The 20375-nt window shown below is 36.9% G+C and overlaps 1 protein-coding gene across 3 annotated transcripts in view; it reads left to right on the top strand.

Annotated features, from left to right (window-relative positions):
- The window catches only part of Gpbp1 (GC-rich promoter binding protein 1), a 69653-nt gene that overhangs the window by 8820 nt on the left and 40458 nt on the right, over positions 1-20375 (top strand). For all 3 annotated transcript variants that reach the window (XM_005356792.3, XM_005356791.3, XM_013349791.2), the window contains exon 3: positions 18222-18341. In XM_005356792.3, coding sequence (XP_005356849.1) covers positions 18279-18341 — 63 coding nt within the window. In that variant the 5' untranslated portion in view covers positions 18222-18278. The remainder of the gene's footprint in view (positions 1-18221; positions 18342-20375) is intronic.

Here is a 20375-nt window from a genome sequence, read left to right as displayed (position 1 = left end):
TATTTGTGGTTTGGTGGTTTGTTGCTGGAGGCCAGAGGTACCAGATCCCTTGGAGCTGGAGTTAGAGGCTGCAGCTGTCAGGTGCCTCATGCAAGTGGTTGATAACCTGTCCTTTGCAGCAGCAAGGACTCAACCACCAGCTGTCTCTATAGCCCTTAGTTTTGTAAACATTAGTTTTGATATACTTTCTCTAGTGACTAATAGAATATTTTCTTATGCTAACTGGGCCATTTGTATATCTTCAGAGAAATATTTAAATACTTAATGAAGATAACCACTGTTATTCCCCCCCCCCTTCTTGCTTTGTAGCCTAGTCTGAATTTGAATTTATAATCGTCCAGCCTCAGCCTCCATAGTCCTGAGATTACAGGTATATTTCACCACACCTGATATATTTCCCCATTAAAACCTTGTTGTAGATAGTCATATATTTTAGATAGTAACCTTAACCATAATGAGCGAATCATTTGAGACAGGATCTTAACACATATCTCAGGCTGTCTTGAAACTAACCCAAGCTGGCCTTGATTTCTTGTCTCAGATGGGTGAATGCTGAGATTACAGCCTGTTCTAGCACCATTTTCAGCTAATGAATCCTAATAACTAGTCAGTACTGAATTGGTGTTCATAATATCCTAGGCTATTCTAAACCTTTTAAGTTTTAGTTCTATAGACACCTGTGTGGGAAGGTTTGCTTACTCTCACTTTACAGTTAGAAAACGTAGACACGGATTTCAGACATATTTCTTCTGAACATATGTATTTCTGTATCAAGATTTACAGTTAATTTTTCAAGTGCTAATGAGAAAAGCAAAATAGTATTCTGTTTTTAGAATATATTTTTGTCTTGGGCAGCAACTAAATTTTATTTTCCCAAGTGAATATGATAGTTTGCAGGTTGATAATAATCATTCAGGAACGTATGTGTGAGTCCTGGGAATCAAACCCAAGTTCTCTGTAAGGTAATACTAAGTGCTCTTAACCTCTGAGTCATCTCAGCTATCCAACCATAGCTAATTCTTAGGGTCCTTGTGAACATTAACCAAAATGAGGTATCTAAAATCAGTCATACATCGAAATTCAGTCCAAGATTAAGTAATTTACCTAAGGGGTTAGGTGACAAAAGCAGAATTTGAAATTTTTTTTTTTTAACTTTTGAGGTGGTGCTGGGGATTGATTTTTATTACCAAGTATAAATTATGATCTAGTAGAAACAGTGTCCTAGTAGTGACTCTTAGCCCTTAGGTTTTCAGTTCACTAGAACTTGTGATGTGGTGGAAACCTGTTTGGAGAATGGGGGAGGGACTCTCTCTCCCTCCTCTTCTCTTTTTTTCCTCTTTGCATTTCTTTCTTTTTCCCTTTCCTTTTTGCCCCCTCCCCTCCCTTCTGTCCCTCTCCCCCACCCACCCCCTTCCTGTCTTTTCCCCTCCTTTCCTCTGAGACAAGTTTCCATTTTATAGCCCTGGCTAGCCCAGAACTTATGCATCAGCTTTCCAAGTTCTAGGTGTACAAGCAAGTGTTACATGCCTGGGTGTACATCATGTATTATATGTTTGCTGTAATTAAAACCGTCAAACCATGTCAAATAAGGAAAGATTTTTTTAGGATTCAGTCCATCATGATGCAAGAGCAGAGCAGAATGACTCAAATTGCAGGAAGCAGAGAATATTGCAAATGGTCTAACCAAGTTCACTGGCCCTTCTGTTGTTCTCCTTTAATTCCATGCTGGCACCACCTGTATTCAGGATAGAGCCTTCTGTTAAAATCTCTGGAAGTGCACACTAGACATACACAAGTCCTATATTAATCTCCTAGGCTCTTTTTAATCCACCTTAGTTGATAGAATTAACTATCTTACTTTGTTGAAGCAAAATACCCTCTTTCATATTAGAGCAAAATATTATATACTTGTAATGAAGGTAAATGAAAGGAATTTATAATAAAGTAACACATTTAAACATTTAATGTCATAGTATTAGTCTAGAATATAAAGCACCCTTTACTCATTTCTTTGTGTGTCTACGCATATATGTGTTGCCATGCATCCCTGGCTGGCCTGTAACCCACTACATAGGACAGGCTGATCTTGAACTTGGAGGTGATCCTTTTTTGCTTCTTGGTTCTGTTTTGCCAGTGCTGAGATTGAAGGCATGTGTCTCTAGTCAGCTTATCTTGTCTTTTAAAAACTAATGTTTTTGATTAGTTTGCACGTTTTTCCTTTTAATAAATATTTTAAAAGTTTTTTATTGTTGTTATTTTATGTGTATGAGTTTTTTGCCTGCATATCTATGTATGTGTGAGCATGGGCATGTTGATGTTGGTGGAGGCCAGAAGAGGAGTATCAGATCCCTTGGAGCTAACTGGAGTTGTATACAGACAGTTGTGATCTGCCATGAAGTCCTGAGATTTGAACCTGGGTCCTCTAGAACAGCTGGGTGCTTTTAACTTCTGAGATATCTTCTAGCCCTTTCATTTTTTTTCCACTCTCTTTTTTTCTATGATAGTGTCTCATTGTAGCTCAGGATGGCCAGGACCTTGACATCTTTATATTTTATCTGTGTAGTACTGGGGTTATAGATAAGTGGTCTGGGCCACCATACCAGTTTCTAATTGTTGAAACCATTTTTTTTGAAACAATTAGTTTCTTACATATTGTACATTATATTGAAGATATGGCCTTGTGCATGCTAAGCAAGTAAGTATTCTACCATTGAATTACATTCTTCCAGAGTAAATTTATACATTTTTTTAAGTTGAAAATATTTTATTTGTACAATATATTCTGATCATGGGTTCTCTTCCCTCATCTCCTCAGGTCTTTTCCACCTTAATATCTTTCAACTACACCTTCTCTCTTTAAAAAAGAGTGAAGATCTTTTCCACCTTACCACCTTTCAACTACGCCTTCTTTCTTTAAAAAAGAGTGAAATTAAAACAACAACAAAAAAGCAGAAGAAACACATGCATGTAGGACACCCCCCCCAAAAAAAAAAACCGTAAAAAAAGCTAAGCTGGAACTGTTATATATAAGCAAAAGACTAGTACAGTAAAAACTGACCAAGCAAAGCAATATGATGTAAAAAATAGTCTCAAATACAATTGAGTTCCTTTTGTGTTGGCTATCTACTGGGCATGGGGCCTACCCTCAGATGTGGTTTGATTACCTAGTGAGACTATTGGGAAACTAATTTCCTTTGTAAGTAGTTGTCAATTGAAGATAAAATTTATACATTTAAGAAAGAACATATGAGGCTGAATAATAGTCCACTGATTAGTTTGCTTTCTTTTTCCCCTAATTTTTCTGCCAGTTTAATTGTGAATTGTAATTAGTCTGCACTGTCTTGTGCCGTAGTGACATTTTTTAAAAGAAATGATTAAAAGTGGATATCAGTTTCCCTGTACCACTAATTGAAGATAAAAATCAACATCAGGCTTGGGGTAATGGTTCTTGTAGAGGATAAACACTAAATTGATTTTTATCTGTCTGTCTATTTTGTTTTTCAAGATAGGGTTTCTCTGTGTACCCTTGACTGTCTTGGAATTTGCACTGTATTGAATTCTTAGAGATCCTTCTGCCTCTGCCTCCTGGTGCTGGGTTTAAAGGCATGTGCCCCACTGCCCGGCTAAAATCTAAAACTAATTTAAGGGCAAAATATTACCAAGAAAACTTTATATCTAACTCTTTTTTAAGTTAAATATTTTATTAATGAGTACTCTGTCTGCATGTGTGACTTTATGCCAGAAGAGAGCATCAGATCCCACTATAGATGATTGTGAGCCATCATGTGGGTGCTGGGAATTGTACCCAGACTTCTGAAAGAGCAGTTAGTGCTTTTAACTGCTAAGCCATCTCTCCAGCCCCTCAGTTTAACGCTTTTACACTAAAAAAAAATATTTTAAAAATTGGGGCTGAAGAATTGGCTCACTGGTTAAGGGTGCTTGCTGTGCAATTGAGAGGACTTCAATTCTTGTTCCAGCACACACATAAGAAGCTGGACATCAGACAAGCTCACACCTACACAAACACATGTACTTTGTGTGTGTACACTTCCATAATCTCATACTCACATAAGTTTTAAATAAAAATAAAAAGAATGTAATGATTCCACTAAAAAATTGATCTTTTATGCCAGGTGTGTTATTTACCTGTAATCTCAGCACTTGAGGCTAAGGTAGGAGGATGAGGATGGATATTCTCTAAGGCTAAATAGTGAGTTTGAGGACAATTTAGATGACATGAGACCCTGTTTATGTACTTAGGTTTCTTCATGGACCCACTTTGAAAGTAGTTTTGTTGATGTATATACAATAATATACTCTTTTTTGATAATTTTTTGAGAGAGGTGTTATGTTACCAAACCTGACTTCTTAATTCACCATGTAGTCATGGAGCATCCTGATCTGTCTTCAGCTCAGCAGTGCTGAGATTACAGACATGCCTCACCATGTCTAGCTATACTTGTTTTTTTTTTTTTTTTACAAAAATGAAATCTTTGAATATTTGAAATTGTAGGGTGTAAAGTGTCTTCAGCATTTTTTATGTTATCGATAAAATAATCAATGCTAAGAATGTCTATTCTAAGTATGTTGCAAAACGGCAAAAATATTTTTAAGGCCATTTCAGAAATAGTTGAAAAAAATTTCTTACACTTGTAAGTCAAAGTTTACTTAACAGCTTAATTTCGTCAGCACCTTGGCATGGTGGTGCAATATTGTAGTCCTGCACTTGGGAGGAGGAGGCAGGAGGAACATTCAGCTGTATAGTGAATTATAGTCTATAGTGTGTTGTATGTGAAACCTTATAAATAAAACCCAACCAAAAAGCATTAAGTAAACTTACCAATTTAAAACAAAACCCAAAAAACTAAAATCAGCAGCTCAAACTTTACTTTCTCTCTATTTATATTTAAATTTATCTGTTTATTCACTCACCCACCAGTCCATTTATCCATTTATTATGTGAGTGGGTGTGAGTGCCATAGTATGCCTGTGTAGGTCAGGACAGTTTACCTGAATTGCTCTACCTTCTAGCATGTGTCCTGGGAAATGAAGTCTGTTTGACATCTTTTAACTTTACTGAGCTATCTCTGACCCTCAAAGAGCAGTTCTGGAAAACCCAACATTCTAACACAATACAGTCTGTTGATGTGGTACATACTGAGGAATGGTGAGAGGAAAACACTAAGTCTTGTATTCTGTGGCTAAACCATTATTTTTAAAAGCTGAAGCCTTGTATATATAGTAAAAGCACTGCTTTTGATAGCAGTAAAGTTTTGAATCTGAGGTGTTTGAGGCAGCATTTATTGTTCGTTTATGTGTAGCTTGTGTGATGAGCTATTGTGAATGTGCTTGATGCAGTATGGATCAGAATTGTCTGAACATCAGTTTATTAAATTTTTGATTATGAATTATTTTTGGTTGTCAAGCATTGAGAATCCTTTTAATCTTTTTTTACTGATGCCAGATTTTACACCACTCCCTCATTCGATTAGGTGATACCATTTAGGGTTGTTGAGGTCCACCAAGAATTTGGGATGCTTTGTGTGGAGGCTCAGGCCTGAAATTCAGGCATTTTGGAAGCGGAGTTGAAGGTCAGCCTACTCTACATAGCAAGTTCAGGCCAACCAGGACTACATAACGAAACCTTGTCTTAACAATAACCCCTCAGAAAAAACCCAAAACAGAAACTAAGCCAACCCAGAATGGGAAATTGAGGACTATGGGATCAGCCAAAAGGGATAGGGTGAATTGGAGAATGTAGGTAAATATAAAATGGACTGAAATGAGCAATATGTGTAATGTGTATAGTGTTTTACATATTTTATATATACATGGAACATTTAAAATTGTTAAGACAATGTATTATACTTTGGATAATACTTAGGTATGATTACTTGGGTAAACTATGGTATGACATCATAGCTTTAGGTGGTATATTTATAAAAAAAGTTAGCTTTCTTGAGACAGCATCTGGTTGGCCTTCAAACATGATGTGTTGTTGTTCAGATTGCCCTTGAACTTGTGGCAGTCTGTCTCTGAGTTTTGGTTTATAGGTTTGGATCATCATCCCTGGTCCTGTCTAGGTAATCTTAAATGTTCAGTCCAGATTTTCATATTATGTAAACATTTTTCTTGAATTCTCTACATGTTAATACTGTACTCTTATTTACTCCATACTTACAAGGGAACTTTGAGTCAGTCTTTGTCCTGTCCCCCACCCGCTTTAGTACTTGAGGTTTAACCTGGGGTCAGTGGTCTCAAACATGCTAGGCAAGCACGCTTCCACTGAGCTTCAGCCTTAGCCTTTTGAGTGAAGTGATTGAATTTAGTCTTATGCATGCAAGGCAAGTGGTCTGCCTCTACCTGTTATTTTCCCCCACTCCCTCCCCCCCGTTTCATTTTTATTTTAGTAAATAGCTTCCTGATCTACCTTATCAAAATGAAACACTTGGAAATCATCTTTGGCTTCCATTCCCCCATGGACGCATTCTATTCCACCTCTTATCTCATATGTCCTTTTCTATCCTATTGCTTCTACACTTGTCCAGGATACATCTTGTTTTCATTTGAATGACTGCGTTAGCCTCCTTTCTTTACCATTTGTACTGTATAGCTTATTCACAGAACAAAATGATCCTTTAAAAGTACTAATAATTGGGACTGTCGAGATGGCTTAGGGGTGAGAAGCATAAACTTTTGTAGAGGACCTAAGTTTGGTTGCAGCTATCTTGGGAACCTCTATCTTCTGGGCACTTGTGGTGAACATGGTGGTGGACACACATAATTAAAAACAAAGAAAAGTTAAATTTTTGTTCTTAAAAGCCTTCCAAGTTGTTTTCTTTGGAATTAAGCATACGATTGTATAAGTCTTTACATTGTTTATTTTTCTCTGCAACTTTGTGGTCTTAGTTCCCATTGGCCCCTGGCCACTTTTTTTCTTTGAAAATACCAGTTTTCCTTGTTTAAAGTCTTTATGTTGTTTCTTCAGTTTTTTCACTAGCCCATCTATCCACTTCCTTCTGTTTTTTTTCTCTTCCTCATTTTCCTTTCAGGGAGAGGGCTGATTTGGAACTCTTAGGCTCCAAGGATCTTCCTGCGTTAGTCTTTCATCAAGTTGGACTGTTTCTGTGTAGTACTGTCCCTGGCTAGTTCAGTTTTAACTCAGCTGTGACAGACTTTCTCTGACTGTTCTTTGTTTGAACAACTCTTTTTATACTCTTTCATTTCTTTTAGTCCATAATACCCTTCCTAGTTCTTCAAAGCCTGAAATGACCTCTTAATTTCCTATCCCCATCTTTATGTCTTCTCATTTTTATTGTTTCTACAGTATTAGTATTGAAAGAATTATTCACGTTATAGGTAATTTATTCTTTTTTGAGGTTTAAATTTGGTATATGTAGTTAGTATTTTTTATTATAATTTGTTGCTTAACTGCTTGGTGATTAGTTAAATTTGTTTTTACAAGATTATTTATAGCCAAATCGATTTGTTATCACATCATTTAAACGCTGTTTTATTTGCTTAGATTTACATCATTTGTTGCATGAACGTCTAAATCTGTTTACCTGATAAACACTTAATTACTATCATGCTTTTAAGATTTTTTTTCTCTAATTTTAAATTGAACCACAGGGGTCAAATTCAGGTATTTTGCCATTTGCCTCAAATTTAAAACACCAGAATCCACTATTTCTAAGTCTTTGAAATAGAATGATAAGCACAATTTCTGACTAGAATTTTTGAGACTCAGGGAGGCTGACATTTATTTTTTTATGTGTGCATGATATGTGTGTATAGAGGTAAGAGGACAAGAATGCTCTCCACATTTTTGTGGCTTCTGGAAAATGAACTCGAGTTTGAACAGCAAGCATTTTTTTTCTTTTTTTTTTACCTGTTTTGTCGTCTGGCTGACCCAGCTATGACTATTTACACCAAATAATGTCTATTATGTATTGTATTATTTAAGAGGAGGGAATGGAAGAAGGTAATGCAGATTTGTGGCATCAGGCTCTCATGTGTCCCCCCCCCCCCCCCCAACATGGTGTCTCTGTAGCCTGGCTGTTCTGGAACTATAGACCAGGCTGGCCTTGAACTCTTGAGATTTCCTTGCTCTGCCTCCCGACTACTGGGATTAAAGGCCTGTGCTACCATGCTTGGCAGTGACTGAAATTTTAATCATTTGCTAGTTTGAAGTTTCTTAGTGTGATCTTTGGTTCTGTGTAAGAAAGAGTATTATAGAACCCTTCCAGGGCTTTACTTTCTAGGCAGCTCTGGAAAACTGCTAAGGTGAGGCTCTAACCATATTAGGAGGCGAGTGCTGAAAGATTTTGGAACCTAAATTAGGTTGAAAACTACTTGAATGGTAAGATGCTTCAAAGACTTTTCCTGTGTAAACTAGATGTCTCATCCTCCTCAAAGTGTGTGGGGTGATAAAAGTGACTGCAAATGTTTTGATCTTAGTTCTATGAAGGTAGAACCTTCCAAATACCAATTTGCTAAAAAGACAGACAGTTGTCTATTTGAAGCCTAAGAGGCCTGAGTTGACAGGGAACAAATTTTGACTATATTACCGATTTTCCCTATAAAGATTATTATTAAGACCTGTATTATGGTTTGATATATAACTAGACCTCTGAGTCAGAAGATTTTGTGATTCTAGAAAGTTGAATGTACTGTTGTGGGACCTGTTACTTTGTTGTAAATAGTTAGGAAAATTACTTTTAAAACATTTAGGGCTGGTGAGATGGTTCAGTGCAGAAATAGTTCAAATTTGGCAGCTTGAGTTTGATTCCCTAGAACATGTATAGAGTGTGAAGGAGAGAACTAAAGTCCTAATTTCCATACATTTGCTGTTACAAACTTGTCTCCTGCCCCTCCTATCATATGTGTGCTTTTCAGACAGGAAGGAATAGTGAAAAATTTCATTATCTCTCTGCATTAGACTTTGAAGAAAGTTTTATTTTCTTCTTAGTTAAAAGTATCTTGAGGTCTTTGTGTCTTGGACTATGAAAGTTTGAAAACATTAAATTAACGGTAGCTGCTCTTTTAAAGGATAGTTTAAACCCTGTTCTAAAAAGTGAAATTCTACATGATAAGGTAATTTCAAGCTTCCAAGAACGTTGTTTTTGGTTATACTATTGCCATAAAGACATTTAATTTTGTTCATGTTACATAGAACTAAATCATCTGTAGGATTTACATAGCCTAGTAGTGTTATGTGTAAAAAACACAAATTAAGGATAAACAAAGCACCTAAGAGGTTCTACAGTTACATTTGGGTAAACACTTAAGTTTTTTTAAAACCAGTATTAAAACTATGGCTATGTTGTAGTGTAATTCAGAAATTTTGTACATCTGTGAACTGAAAGAGAACTCAAGGAGAAGTTACTTGAGGGTAGGCAATAGATTGTTTGCATATTTTAGTAAATTCTTTGGGAAAGTTTGAGAGAGATTGGTGTTCTTTTTCTTTTTTAAAGGTGTGTGTTGCGGGGAGAAATTGAGAGTGTGTGTGCTTGAGATAGGCTGTTGCCAGCTTTAAGCTTGTGATCCTCCTCCCTGGTCAGTGTTAAGAGTATACATGTGCATCACTCTCTTACCTTTAGCAGTGTATAAAGACACGGAGTCCTATTTTCCAGATTCTGTCATTTATTGACTGGTTTTGGGATAGACTATTTATTATTATTGGCTTTTTGAAAACTTGCTCTATGGACTATGCTGACCTCGAACTCAGATCTGCCTGCCTCTGCCTCCTGAGTTTTGGGACTAAATGTGTGTCCACCACCACCCAACTGCTTGTTATAATTTTAATTCTGCCCCTTTTGTCCTTTTATCTGATCCTGTACAATGTTGATGATTTGGTTCTTTTCTTTTTTTTTGAGGGACTGTGGCTTCCTCTTTATTGGACACGTTGTAGATGACACACAGATCTACAGTTAAATAATTATTAAAATATTGACCAGGACTACAGCCCTGGCCCAGGGCTCCAAACCAGAAGCAATAAGGAATGGGGGTGATGGGCTGGCAGTATTCCCCCAACATCACCAAAACCCATAAAACAAGGCTCTTGAATCCTTCCAGGGCCAGACCTGGGCTTGCGCCCTTGGATTAACCCAGGGACCCCTCCTTGGCTGCATTTCTCAGGACAAGGTAGTCAGTGAAGGTCTGGAGGGAACAGTCAGCCAAGTCCAGACACAGATCCAAATGGAAGGAAGATGGGAAACGGACAGCTGGATATAACGTGCAGCAAAGGCAGGCTGAGGGGAGAGGCTGGGGCAGTATTGCAGCAATGCGGGAGTGCAGCCCCAAGGTCCTGTCCTGAGTGGCTGGTCAGGTGTCAGCTGGCAGTCTCCAGGTGGCATTCCTGACCCAAGCCTGGCTGAGGGCTCACATGTTGTGGGTCCTCTTGGTGAGCTGGGGCTCCTCATAGGTACAGGATCTTACATAGTTATCTAAGGTTGGCCTGTAGTAATTCTCAATATAGCAGTGATTGACCTTGAATTTGTAATTCTTTGCTTCTACTTCCCAAGTGCTTAGATTACAGATAGGGTGACACCATTCCTGATTGCTTTTTGACTTTCTCATTTTGCTCTGTATCCCAAGTGGGCCATGAACTTGTAACAGTACTCTTGCCTTAGCATCCTGAGTACTGAAATTACAGAACATGTGGCCACTGTACCCGACTGGCACTTTTTTAAAAAATAGTAAATACTTCTGAGAAAAAAATTATACTTAAAAGTTTTTTGAAAGGGGCTGGCTCAAGGGTTAAGAGTTCAATTCCCAGCAACCACATGGTGGCTCACAACCATCTATAATGAGATATATAATGGTATTCTCTTCTGGTATTTATGTATATATAAAATAAATAGATCTTTTTTAAAAAAGTTTTTTGTAAGGATCTGTGGCTACGGCCTAGTTTTTACAATTATTTATTAGTTTTTTGTTGAAGTCAGGGCTGACTGCTCTCTTGTGCCTTATATCTTCTACTGCTTAGCACAAACTGTTTATGTTGGTCATTCAATAAATTAGTTGATTTGAATTAAATTTTGTTGCAATTAGTCCACACTGTTTGCAGTACAATTCTAGTTTAAAATTTACGTTTACCAACCCTTAAAACACAAAAAGTCCCGGTATACTGATTTGTGGAAGATTTAGTCTGCTTCATTTTTGTGAGAAAACTCAATAAGTATAAATTTGTGTACTTAATTTTTTTTGAGATTATAATATGATTAAGTCATTGCTCTTTTTCTTTCCTCTCTCTAAACCCTCCCATGCACGCACACACACACACACACACACACACACACACACACACACCCCCCCCTTGTCCCTTCAATTTCCTAGCCTCCTTTTCTTTGTTATGAAAGCACACATGTATGCAAGTCTGTTTATGTGTGTATATACTTGGAAGGTCAGAAGCTCACGATGCTTCAACTTTAAATTTGTGTGCATTAAATAGGACCAGGGGACGGAGCTCATTTGGTAGTTTGTTTGCCTAGTGTACATTTGATCCTGAGATGATCTCCAGCACCAAATAACCTGGCCTTGGTGGTCAGTACCTGAATGTAATTGCAGTACTTGGGTCGAAGAGGGAATTCCTCAAGGTCATCTCACTTAGTTTGAGGCCAGCCTGTGGTAAATGAGACCTTGCCTCAGCACCAAAGCAGGAGTAATGCTATTTTTTTTTTTGGTACTGAATTAATTGCAAGTGAATAGTCAGTTCTTTTTTTTTTTAAATCATTTATTTATGTGTATGTGTGTGCATTTTTGAATGTTCCTGGAAGCCAGAAGAAGGCTTTGGATATCTTCCAGCTGTGAATGCAGACAGTTGTCAGCTGCCCAGTGTAGGTGCTAGGTCCTCTGTAAGATATCTCTTTAGCTTCATATCAGTTCTTTATAAGATTTTGGCTGTGTGTGTGTGTGTGTGTGTGTGTGTGTGTGTGAGAGAGAGAGAGAGAGAGAGAGAGAGAGAGAGAGAGAGAATCTCATGGCATGTACGCATAGTATAAGTACTATGCTAAGGTTAAATGTTAGCTCATCTTGAGCTGTATTCCCAGCTTAAGCTTTATTTTCAGCCCTGTAAAGTTTTTTTTAGGTTTGTGTTTCTATTGTATATCTATTTTGCACATTGCCCATTAGTAATCTTAAAAATTGAGGATTAAAAACATCCTGTTTACAGAATATAATGTTTTTTGGAGGGGAGAACATTTATTCAACCCTTAAATAACAATTTTATAATTTTTTTTTATGACTTTTTCATGTGAATAAAGCACAGAAAGAATCTGGTAAGAGGTAAACTGAGAAGGATAGGTCTATCTCTCCTCTCCTCCCATTTTTCTTTTTCTTTTTTAAAGATTCTTCTTCCTCCCTTCCTTCACTTTCCTCCTTCCCTCTCTTGCTTCTTCTTCTTCTTTTTTTTTTTTTTTTTTGAAGATGTATAGCCATGTCTGGCCTGCAACTCAGATCTACCTGCCTCTGCCTCCTGAGTGCTGGGATTTAAGGCTTGAATCACCCTACTCTTAAAAATCTCTTAATTATAATAACCACCCATAGCTTTAAAACTCTTAATAGGATCCTAGTTACTTGCCTTGTTTTGTTTTGTTTTGTTTTTTTTTTTTTTTTGAGATCAGTTTATCTTTATCCATTCTACTTACTTCCAAAACCAATCTTAGTAAACAGCTGTTGAGGTCAAAAGGAGGCAGAGGCAGGTGGGTGGATCTGAGTTCCAGGCTAACCTGGTCTACAGAGTGAGTGCCAGGATGGACTCCAGAGCTACACAGAGAAGCCCTGTCTCTAAAAACAAACAAATAAACAAACAAGCAAACAAAGGAATATAGCTGACAAAATCCCAACCATGGAAAAACAATATCTTAAAACAGTAGCATATGAAACACTAAAAACGACCAAGGCAACCCTATCCCTCTTACCAAATTACTAATCACACAGTAATGACATCTAGCAAGAGTGAGTTAGATGAAATTCCAGGCAGATAATTAAAGAGAATGATTTTTTTTAAAAAAAATTATATTTAAAGAGATGAAAGAGGTAAAACATCCTGATTGGGAACACAAGAAAACAACAGAAGAATAGAGAGGGGGACAGTGCAAGATAGGAAAGACAGATTTGTTTTTAAAGAGATAGGAATATTGGCGGGGATAAAAAAGCCATTGTTAAGTCAAAAAAGTTTGTGGGATAGAATAGAAATGAATGAGTCAAGGAGAAGATACTACAATATCTGAGCTTAAAGACAAAGTGGCTGAACTGAAGCAGTCAGATACAAAGGTAAAGCAATGAGGAGGTACCAGTGGGAATTCCAGCATACACATGACATCCTCAAAAGACCAAATTATGAGTGGCTGTGGAGGTTCAACTATAACTCTATTGGTAGAGACAGAATTCCCAGAAGCAGTCTGGTTTTGGAGACTAGCTGAATTCGTGAGATCCAGGTTCAAACCCTTGCTCAGTAAATACATTTGAGAGTGGTTGAGAAAGACTTCTAGTCTCTACATTCGTGTGAATATACCTACACCCCTGTGTCCCTGAGCATACATGCACATATGTTAAAAAATAAACGTTTTAACAGCTTGATCAGTTCATAAAGACACTTTTTTTTGACTGATAACTTCTTTGAAATTTTAAATTACATTTTATTCATTTATCTTGCTTATACCACATGTGTACCATGGTGAATGTGATGAGGTTGGAGCTCAACTGGAGGCCTCTGTTCTCGGCTTTAATTATTGTGGGCCCTGGGGATTGGGCTCATTTCATCAGATCAGGCAGCCCACAACTTTACCTTCTGAGCTCTCTTCAGTGTTTTAACATCATATTCTTGAAAAAAAAAATGTTTTTGGAGCTGACTATTTTGTCTTACTCTTAAATATATACCTCCCCCATATGGATTGATTTGGTTGGTTGATTGCCTTTTCATGGGTTTGGTGGGGGTGAGACTTCATGCCATATTGATATTCTGACAAGAGTTTGAGAGTCGATTCCCTTATACTATATGGGTTCTAGAATTTGAACTTAGGGTGACAGGGTTGGCAGTAAGTGCGCTTTAACCATTGAGCCATCTCACCTGCCTAAGTTAGTTTTTCTTGTGTTTTCATAGAAGCTAGGGGCTTCCTTGGTGTAGATTAAGGAGAGAAGCTTGGCTTTGTTTATTGTGTTCTGCCTAGTGGCACACATTGTCAAATTGTTCATTACTAGTGATGTTCACTTTGATCTGTTTATTAAGGTACTCTTTGTGAGGCTCTTTTATTACAGAACTATAATTAATTTTTAGGTTGGAGGTACTTAAGAATTGCATAGGTAAGCTATTCTCATACATATGTATATATTTGTATTTAGATATATGGTTTGTTTAAAATATTTATTTATTTATTATGTATACAATATTCTGTCTGTGTGTATGCCTGCAGGCCAGAAGAGGGTACCAGACCCCATTACAGATGCTTGTGAGCCACCATGTGGTTGCTGGGAATTGAACTCAGGACCTTTGGAAGAGCAGGCAATGTTCTTAACCTCTGAGCCATCTCTCCAGCCCCTAGATATATGGTTTGTTGAGTGCTTATAAAATGCAGTATTTATGTCACTTCATTGAGGTAAAAATCATACTTAACGTTTCCAGTGTATGGTCTTTTTTGACATTTAGTTGCACATTCATGATACACTTACATGAAATTATGCAATGTGTTTATCTTTCTAAAAGAAAAAATTGGGCGGCTGGAGAGATGACTCAGTGGTTAAGAGTTCTGATTGTTCTTCCAGAGGACCTGGATTCAATTCTCAGCACCCATAAGACAGCTCACAACTGTGTGTAACTCCAGTTTCAGAGCATCTGATACCCTCACAAAGACATAACATACGTGTAGGATAAACACATACACATAAAATAAGAGACATAAAACATTTTGAAAAGTTCAGCCAAAAATGTTGTATGCCGCATTTTGCTTATTCTTTTGTCTTTTTATTGGACATTTGGGATGATTCTGTTTTGATGTTGGATAAGTGCTGATGCAAACATTGGTATACACATTTTTAAGTATGATTTTCAATTCTTTGAGCATACTGAATACAGATATTATGAATAATAGGGTAATTATATGTTTTAACTTTTTGAAAGATTGCCAAATTGTAGGTTTTAGTTGTTGTACAATTTTATCTTCATAACAGAAACAAGCAAGGGTTCTAATTTCCTATCTTCAATACCACTTTTTTTTTCTATTAAAAAAGATTATATAGCTATCCTAGTGGGTGTGAATTAGTATCAGGTCATGGTGGCTTTGACTTATATTTCTCTAATGACCACCAGAAAGTGCTGCTGAGGGTATTTTTATTTGTGGAATCATTTTGTTTTGTTTTGTTTTTGAGACAGTGGTTTCTCTCTGTGTATCTCTGGCCATCCTGGAATTCATTCTGTAGTCTAGGCTGGCCTCGAATGCACAGAGTTTGTTCTGCCTCCGTGAATGCTAGGATTAAAGGTGTGCACCACCACTCAGCAACTGAGGGTATTTTATTTGTGTATTGAGTATTTATAGATCTTAGGGGAAATATCTACTTGTATTTTCTTCTCTTTAAAAGAGTGTCTCCCCCTCCCCCACAATCTTCCTTGCTTTTTTGAGGCAAGGTCTCTGTACCCTCTGCTATCCTGGAATTACCTAGCCTCAGATTCCTTCCTGCCTCTGCCTCAAGAACTGGGATTAAAGACATATGCCCCTCTTCTCAGCTTTTTATTGAATTTTAAGAGTTTCTTACATATTCTGGATACTAGGCATTATCAGACATGATATGCACTATTTTTGATTAGCAGCATACTCAGGGCTCTGATTATTCATTCAGGTGAGGGGGTGAGGGTTCTTTATGAGTCCATACCCTTGAATAATGTTTTTTTACATAGATGTTTTTCATTTATAACCTTTTTCTTCCTATTGCTAATCCTGGTTTTGTTGTCATATTTTAAGAATATTGCTAAAGGTAGGGTCAGGAAGCTTTATCTCCTTGTTTTCTTTAAAGAGTTTGAAAATTTTAGCATTAAAATTATTTGTGTGTGTGTGTGTATGTGTGTATGTATGTAGGTTAGAGGTTAGAGGTTATCTTGGAGTGGACCCTGTCTTCCACAATATGGGTCCTATAGAGCTGAAGTCATCAGGCCTTCTGTGCTATCCCTATTTATTTATTTAGGTAAGACTTGGCTTGTTGAGAAGTTTGTACAGTGTCTGTATATTGTATTTGCATTGTTTGTTATGGTGAATGTTTATAATCTCAACATTAGGAAAGCTGAGGCAAGAGAATCAGATGTGGGAGGCCTGCCTGTGCTACAAAAAAAAAATCAAATAAAACACAAAACAAACATTTTTAATAATAATTAATAAAATCATTTGTCGAAACCGTATTATTTACTTTTTACTGAACTAAGCCTCCTTTTTTGCTGTGTATTAAAATAATTTTTGTACAGGGGTGTTTATTTACAAGGTAGCCTAACATGACTGATATAAGTATCAAATTTGACTCTCTGGGATGAAGGAACTCTGGGTGATTTGAGGTGTAGAGAAAGGTGATTGGTGATAAAGTAGTGGCTGTCTTCAGGAGCAAGTACAGAAAGTAGAGATTGTTCTTTTCCACTGTAAAAAAAAAAAAGTCAGCAGTCATCAGGCACTTTTGTAGGCCAGAGTGGAAGGTTGGTGGCATTAATATTTTTTAAGCTACCTTCAAGTTGCTAAAAAACTGATTTAGCCATAAAAAGCAAGTGACCAAAAGAAAGCGGAACTAGAGGGATTAATCAGTTTTTTTTTGTTTTTAAGTTTCATGACTCATACAATGTCCTGTCACCTGTAGTTCTTGTGTTCCTTCCTACATGCATCCCTTGTCTGTCTGATCTATTATCCATCTATCCATCCATATTTGAGACAGGGTTTCTTTCTACCCCTGGCTGTTCTGGAACTTGCTCTGTAGACTAGGCTGGATTTAACCCCAGAGATCTTCCTGCCTTCTGAGTGCTGGAATCAAAGCTGTGCACCACCACTGCCCAGCTATTCTCATTCTTGTTTTGAGTTTTCTAAAAATTGGCAGTTGATTATATTTAGAATTCTTTTTGGGGTGTGGATAAGAATATATCATGAAGCTGGAGAGATGTCTTAGTAACTAAGAGCACTTGCTGCACTTCCAGAGGTCCCAAGTTCTATTCCCAGAAGTAGCTTACAACCATCTTCACAGTTCCATTCCCAACGTATCCATTTGTCCTTCCTGAGCAGCAGATACATGTGTGGTGCACAGATGTACATGTAGTGCCCTCCCCCTGCCTTATAGATAATACCACGTAATTCACAGCTTAGGTTAGAAATAATTCTGATCGTTATTAAAAATAAGTTTCATTGAGGTATACTTTAAGAAATTTGCCCTGATTTTTTTTAAGTATATGGTTTGAATCATACATAGTTTTGTAATTACCATTAATTACCTCAATTGCTCAATAAATTCTTCTTATAGTCATCTATTCCACACTGCAAACTGGTCTTTTTAATAACAATTTTGTTATGTGAAAAGAGAAATTTATAAATTTAAAGATCTTACTGAGCCTTATTGGCTCTCCTAGAAATTGGGAAACCTTTTTCTGTAAAATAGAGACCATGTTCTAATGAACTGAATGTAAATGGACTTTGTAGATAGAAAGAGCTGAAGAAGAGGAGACAGGGAAACAGTAGTAGATAACCAATTGGTTAATACGAAGTTACTTCAGGTTACTTTTGGGGCAAGGATGAAAATGGAGCAACAACATCAATAAGGTGTTCTAAAACTGGTCTGTTTAGAAAAGTTAGCTATTGCCTCTCTTCCTTGATTTTTTTTTTTTAATATGGACAATAAGTAACTTTGAGATTGTTGATATGGAATTTTAGTATGGGAAACTTCATTTTTATTTTAGTTTGGTCTATTTGGGTCTACTTCAGGAACTTAGTTCAAAACATTAGTCTCCTATAATTATTTAATAATTGCAAATGGAATCTTACAGTTTGATCACTGTAATTGAGGTTTTTTTTTTTTTCCTCTCTCTTTTGAGACAATCTTTCTGTGTAGCCACAGCTGTTCTGGAACTTGGTATGTCCATCAAGCTGAGAGGCATGTACCACCATACCTGCCCAGCCAATTTTAATTTAAAGGAGATTCAATATAAGGTTATAATTTTGGCCCAAAACTGCAAGTCTAATTTTTTTCCATTTTTATGACAGGGACTTGCCATGAGGTGTTGAAGCCTTGTTTTACTGAGTTGGAGAGACTGGACCTAAATGGCGCAGCATGACTTTGCTCCAGCCTGGCTTAATTTTCCTACTCCGCCATCATCAACAAAGGTACTTTCCCCCTGCATCTCTCTGCCTTTCTTTCTGCCTTGATTTTTCATGTTGTACACATATTTAACCAAACATGTGAAGACTTGGACTGTGGTTGGGTATGGCTCCCTGGTAGAGTGCTTCTCTAACCTGCCAAGGCCCTGGGTTTAAGCCATAGTATAAGGAAAAAAGTGAAGACAGTTTTTGTTGTCTTTGTTCAAGGGGATTTTTGTATTGTTGATTCAGATCAGTCAAATACTTGGAACTTATCTTTGCTTTTTACAATAATTTTTATTACTTTACTGATAATTAGTAATGATACCATAGCATACATGAGGTATTTAAAGTTTGCAGAGTACTTTGCCAAATATTTAATTTGATCATAATTTCATGAATGTTGTGTTTTAGATTTATTCCTACTCTTGTTCCATGAATTTCAATTACTGACCTCTTGTTTTTGACAGAGGGAAAGTGAAATGATTGTATTCCAGAGTAAAGGACATGGGCATTGGTTACTCTGTAAAACTGTTTGCCTCATTTGATATCACAACTCTCTGCTAGGCTCCATTAATTACTGGTTAGTTGCTGTGCTGTTTTCAACAATGCCCTGTGGCATAAATTGCTTCTTGTTCTGACTCAATTTAATTAGATAACTGGTGGTTTTTGAGGCCAGTCTTTGAGGTTTATTCTGACCCCCAGAAAGAAGTCTCTTAGTTGTTTTCCTAGGTCTCTCTGTGCTAGCTGCCTTATTGGTTTAGCTTATTGCTATTTGTTGAGAGTAGCTATCACCCTACTGTGTTGTGCCCCCTACATCCCACTAAAAATCTCCGTTGTTTGAGGGTCCTTTAATCATAAACTTTCTCATGTTGTGTTTTGAAGAGTTCTTTGAGCACTGCTTCTTACTATTTTATATATATATATATATATATATATATATATAATCTTTTTATTAGGTAGTTGGATCAAGTGAAATTAGGGCCTCAATATTCTTGGTCTGGAAAACCTGAAATAGATGTTCAGTTGTGAATGGAGGTTATGCAAAGAGAAAGAACCCTGGTTTCCGGACTGTTGCTTGGAATATAACCTCTTCAGTTGCAGTTGGACAGAATGCTTGTACGGAGGGAGTGGAGAGTAGGTGGTGGTGGCTCAAGTGCTGCAGATTGTCATAACACAATTAGTGGAGAGATTGGTTAAAACCTTCAAAAAAACAAACACACAGTCTCTAAAATTTGTCCTAAAGGCACATAGCAAACGAAGAGAGAGGCATTGACTCAACTTAATTCATAATAAAAACGCCTGTATCCTTCTGATTAATGGCTTTACTTTTCTGTCTGTTTTTCCAGTCACTTGGAAGACTTTTTAACTAAGCAAGATTTTGAGTTGGAACTAACATTTCAGGAATATAATTTACATAACTCAGTAACATTCACTTATTTAATAAAATGTGAGTCTTGGTTATTTGCTTGCCTGTTAATCTGAATGTTTATCATGATTAGGTCGCCATCTAGTACTTTTATGTGTACAGGTAGTTTTTATAAAAGTTTATTAAAAGTAGCTCTCTTGAGAATAATTTTAGTTTAGAAATTTCTTCCCTTAAAATGCATTGAGCTATTTCCCTAGGCAATAGAATTTAATTTGAAGATGAATCTTAGTGATCATATCTTGCACAGGTTTTTGGGAAGGTTAACTGCTTGCTTATTTTTACGTGGTAATTAATGTGAAAGCAGACATAGAATAAATCTAGGTTTTATTCTATGTTCTTGGCATACAATTAATTTTGGAATGAGAGAAAATGATTAAAAATTACATTTTATAGACTATAAGACTAATAACAAAACCTTGAAATTGTTAATTCTTGAAAATTTCATATTTTTCCTTTTTCTCTTTTGAGACAGGTTTCTTTGTGTAATTTTGGCTTCTCTAGAGATAGCTTAGTAGACTGAGTTGGCCTCAAACTCAAGAGAAATCCATCCTGCTGCCTCTGCCTCTTGAGTGCTGGAATGGTCTGGGCCACCACCAGTTACACCAACTTCCTCTGTTCAGATCCTTGGAACG

The sequence above is a fragment of the Microtus ochrogaster genome, chromosome 19 (assembly GCF_000317375.1).
Source record: "Microtus ochrogaster isolate Prairie Vole_2 chromosome 19, MicOch1.0, whole genome shotgun sequence".
Taxonomy (NCBI): domain Eukaryota; kingdom Metazoa; phylum Chordata; class Mammalia; order Rodentia; family Cricetidae; genus Microtus; species Microtus ochrogaster.
The sequence above is the reverse complement of the archived record's forward strand: the minus strand, read 5'-3'. Positions and strand labels throughout refer to the sequence as shown.